The sequence below is a fragment of the Cyprinodon variegatus genome, unplaced genomic scaffold, assembly GCF_000732505.1.
Source record: "Cyprinodon variegatus isolate N-32 unplaced genomic scaffold, C_variegatus-1.0 Scaffold156, whole genome shotgun sequence".
NCBI classification, from domain to species: domain Eukaryota; kingdom Metazoa; phylum Chordata; class Actinopteri; order Cyprinodontiformes; family Cyprinodontidae; genus Cyprinodon; species Cyprinodon variegatus.
Window position 1 is genome coordinate 1,262,894 of NW_015150609.1, and position 4,119 is coordinate 1,267,012.

The window sequence follows — 4,119 nt, forward strand, 5'->3', positions numbered from 1 at the left end:
GGTTTCTCTGTTTATCAGTTTTTCCTTTTATCTCTTTGAAGCTAATTGTAACCATGAGGGTTTGTTCTCTCTGCTTACATCACTTCCTGTTTCCTTTTATGGAAGAAGATATGAAACCGGATCAGAATCACAAACTGATGAGAAAATAACCGGATCAAATAAAATTGAATCAACCAATAAATGATCAGAGCATCATTGATTAGAGGAACCTGACCAATCAGAGCAGCTCAGTCTGATCAGCTGGGCGGGGCCTGCCCAGGTGGCCCAGGTGCAGCTGGTGAACAGGTATTAGCAGGCAGGTGGAGGCTGCTGGTTCTGAAGTCCAGCTATGATGTCCAGCTACGTTCTGTCGGCCTGGTTCAGGACGGACCCGATGACCTCCACGCTGACCTCCTGTCAGAACCAGGTGATCCAGCTGGACCCGGTTCTATTGTTCAGGCAGAACCACAGACGGCTCTGCAAGGCTTAAGGAACCAGCAGACATCCATGGTTACCAGAACCCTGAGAGTCCAGAAATGTCTTCCTCTGTGGTTCTGTTAGCGAATGGACCATCTGTCTCAGAACTTCATTCGGATCATTGAGCCCATCAGGTGGTTCTGGTAGAACCGGGTTAATCCAGCGTGAATTCTCCTAATCCCTGAGCGAAACGCATTCTTTCCAGGGTTTAACCGGATCACATTCCTCTGTGCAGAACCAGCAGCTGGTACCGGAGGAGGGCCCGGCCCGCTCGGCGTCCCCCTCCCTGCTGACGGCCACTGTAGGTCCGAGAGTTCTGAGCCGGCTGGACGACGGGTCGGGGAGTACCAGCCCAGAGCGGGTGGCGGCCCTGTGGACGGAGGAGGGGATCCGGAACAGCTGGGAGATTCTGCAGGTGGGTTCAGAACCAGGACTTCTCCTCTCTGGGTCAGCGTGTTCCAGAACTCCTGCCAAACCGCCTCAGAACCACCGGGCCGAGCAGAACCTCAGAGCCCAGTTCCAGCCGCACAGCAGCGCCCCCTGCTGCTGGCCTGAGCAGGAAGCTGTTTGAACAAAATGGAAAATAAACAGGAAGTGATTCTGGAGCAGCAGCCTTAAAAAGATCGGGTCCAAAACAGATGAAGGGAAACGGATCCAATCTGAAAAATTAGACCATATTTAAGATTAACAGAAGAATTAAAACACCAACTTAAATTAGAGCCTTTCTGGTTCGTCTAACTCTTTAAAGTTTATCATATTGATGCAGGAGTTTCCTCTGAATCATCAGTGGTTATTTCTGTTTCTGAAAACCCTGAATAATGAAGTGAACAGAAAACAGATAAAAGATGATATCTAATATATCAAATTAATGGTCTAATTGAACTAAGACTAAATGTATGTTTTTAATTCATTTGTCAGAATGTTTGACGACTCTAATTCTAAAAAAGTAGAATTTTAATTTGGAAGGCAACTGGACTTTGACTCAGTTTATTTATTAGCACCAAAGATTTTACCAGAAACGGAAGTAGATTGATCTAAAAACTGCTGAAAAATGGGATTAGATTAATAGAAACTGGATTTCAAAGTATTGGGAAATAAAGAATAACAATAATAATTGTGGTATAGACAGGATTATGATTCACATTTTTAAACCAGCAGCCTGGAATAGAATTAGAGGAAGAGAAATGAAATTGGATGAAGTCATGATCATTCTTCACCAGTAGGTGGCAGTAATGCACAGCTTTCATTTCTGCTCATCTGCCAAACGAAGTCCAGAGAGAAGAGAAAACAATCTAAAGGTTAAAGATTTCAGAGATCCGCAAACAGCAGAACCAAACGTAGATCTGTTCCAGCTAGAGCTCATCAGTAGCTGGACCTGCGGCTAGCAGCCTGGCTAATCGCTAACTCTGCATCCTGATGGTTGGGGTTATGGGACCTGGAATAACCCGGATAGTTTCAGTCCATCCTGCAGGATCGACAGCAGGTTCTGATCGGGGTAAACGGCCCGGTTCTGATCCGCTGACCTCCGCAGCATCAGCAGCCAGAGGAAGGTCTAACTGGTTCTGGTTCTGTCCTGTTGCTGCAGACTCTGGACTTCTCCCTGGAGGACCGGCTCAGTCTGGCCGACCTGACCCTGGCTCTGGACAACGAGCTGCTGGTCAGCGGCAACGGCATCCACCAGGCGGCGCTCATCTCCTACAGGAGCGAGATCCAGCACCTGCAGTACGTTTCAGAGCCGCCGCCCATCCGTCCGTTCCAACGGCTTCCCGTCTGACCCGCTCTGTCTTCCAGGGAGGTGGCGGAGCAGGCCTGCAGGGAGCGGGACAAGCTGAGGGCCGACCTGGAGCTGGCCGACCACAGGAACCTGCAGCTGGTCCGGGAGGTGGACGACCGCCACGCCAGCATGGAGACGCTCAACGAGAGCAGGATCAGGTAGGGCTGCGGCGTGGGCGGCATGATGCTGTGGAGCCGAGCCGAGGCGTGACGGGCGCTGTGACCCACAGGGACCTGGAGCAGGACTTCAGGGAGCGGCTGACGGCGCTGCGCTGCCAGGCGGAGCAGGAGAGCGAGGCGCTGCTGCAGCAGGGGGAGCAGGAGTGCAGCGCGCTGCAGGAGGAGCTGCAGCTGCTCAGAGCGCAGGAGGCCGAGCTGCAGGAGGAGCTGGGAAGCGCCGCTCAGGTGAGTTCTACTCCTGTTCTGGTCCGACGGAGCTCAGATGGGTTCTGGACTCAGCTTCTGCTGTGATGTCAGGAGAAGCAGCGGGTGGAGGAGGAGCTGGAGGCCACCAAGATGAAGCTGAGGGACGCTGAAGGTTCTGTGCAGAGAATGCAGAAGGAAGTGGAACAGCTGCTGAACCAAAAGGTGATCCCGGGTTCTGGACTTTTGGGTCGGGTGGAACCTGATCCCGGTCGGCGTCCGCTTGGTGTTCGGTGTCTGATGAATGTTTGATGAGCCTCCGCTGTAACTCGCTCTTCTCTCAGCGCCATCAGAACCGTCTTCACTCACAGATCATCTCTGTGTTCTGACAGTTTGGCAGTTTGGACCCGTCCGGCGCCGCTCTGAGCCATGAGGAACGCTTCTCTGAGATCCTCAGAGACTACGAGCTGCAGTGCCGGGTGAGACCCGCCGCCGGTTCTGCTCTGGTTCTGCTGGACTCTGTGCTGCCGGTACCGTGACCCGATACTGGGGTCCGGCTGGTTAAACCTGTGTGTGTGTGTGTGTGTGTGTGTGTGTGTGTGTGGTGCGTTCAGGAGCTGCAGGACAGAAACGATGAGCTGAGCTCTGAGCTGGAGCTGCTGAGGAGCAGGAAGGGCATCCAGCCAGCAGGGGGCGCCGCCAGCAGCCTGAGCTGGAGCCAGCAGTACCAGGACTCTGGTTAGTATGATGTCGGTCTGGGTCAGAACCTGGAGGTTCTGGGGGGGGGGACCAGAGGAGGCCTTTATTCTGGAGGGTCAGAGGGAAGCAGGTGGATCCAAAGAAGGTGCAGAAACGGGACCAGAACCCAGTCACTGGTTTAAACAGGAGAGCAGAACCGGTTCTTAGACAAACGTTGTTTAAACAGAGTTTACAGTTTCTGTATATATGTAGTCTGTGGTCGCGCCGTATGTGTTCCCACATCCTCCTGGTGCTGCTGGCATCATGGAGGAGATCCTGGATCTTCCAGCTGTGGTTCTGCTTGGCTGAGAAACCTGCAGATACAGAACCACAGACATATGGACCCACCAGAAGGTCCTCACTCCTGCAGGGATTTGTTCTGGTTCTGGCTGAGGAGGAGTGATGCTGTGGGCTCCACAGTAAAAGCTCAGATCAAACAGCAAAGCCCAGAGTTCTGGTGGCTCAGTGGGTCTGAGGTTGGTCATGAGGGGGTGAAGCTCCTTAGAGAAAGATTAAGAAATAACAAGCAGGCTGAAACCACCAGAACCGGTTCTACCGGGCCGCTGAGTCACAGGCTGCTGGGACTGGACTTTCAGGTCTGAGTAAGCCACGCCCCCCAAACTGCTGCGTCAGCTCAGTGTGGCGCTGAGGCTTCGGATCATGGCCCTCAGTGAGTTCCTCCTTTATCCTCTTGGTTCCCTCTTTATCCTCCTGGTTCTTCCTTTATCCCCCTGGTTCCTCCTTTATCCCCCTGGTTCCTCCTTTATCCCCCTGGTTCCTCCTTTATCC

General features: G+C 52.8%; 1 protein-coding gene across 1 annotated transcript in view; it reads left to right on the forward strand.

Moving 5' to 3' along the window:
* ninl (ninein like) overlaps nucleotides 1–4,119 on the forward strand; it is a 17,700-nt gene that overhangs the window by 6,993 nt on the left and 6,588 nt on the right. The window contains exons 7-13 of the mRNA XM_015377532.1: nucleotides 692–871; nucleotides 2,042–2,178; nucleotides 2,248–2,388; nucleotides 2,460–2,634; nucleotides 2,707–2,817; nucleotides 2,985–3,071; nucleotides 3,207–3,330. Of these exons, the coding sequence (XP_015233018.1) occupies nucleotides 692–871; nucleotides 2,042–2,178; nucleotides 2,248–2,388; nucleotides 2,460–2,634; nucleotides 2,707–2,817; nucleotides 2,985–3,071; nucleotides 3,207–3,330 (955 nt within the window). The remainder of the gene's footprint in view (nucleotides 1–691; nucleotides 872–2,041; nucleotides 2,179–2,247; nucleotides 2,389–2,459; nucleotides 2,635–2,706; nucleotides 2,818–2,984; nucleotides 3,072–3,206; nucleotides 3,331–4,119) is intronic.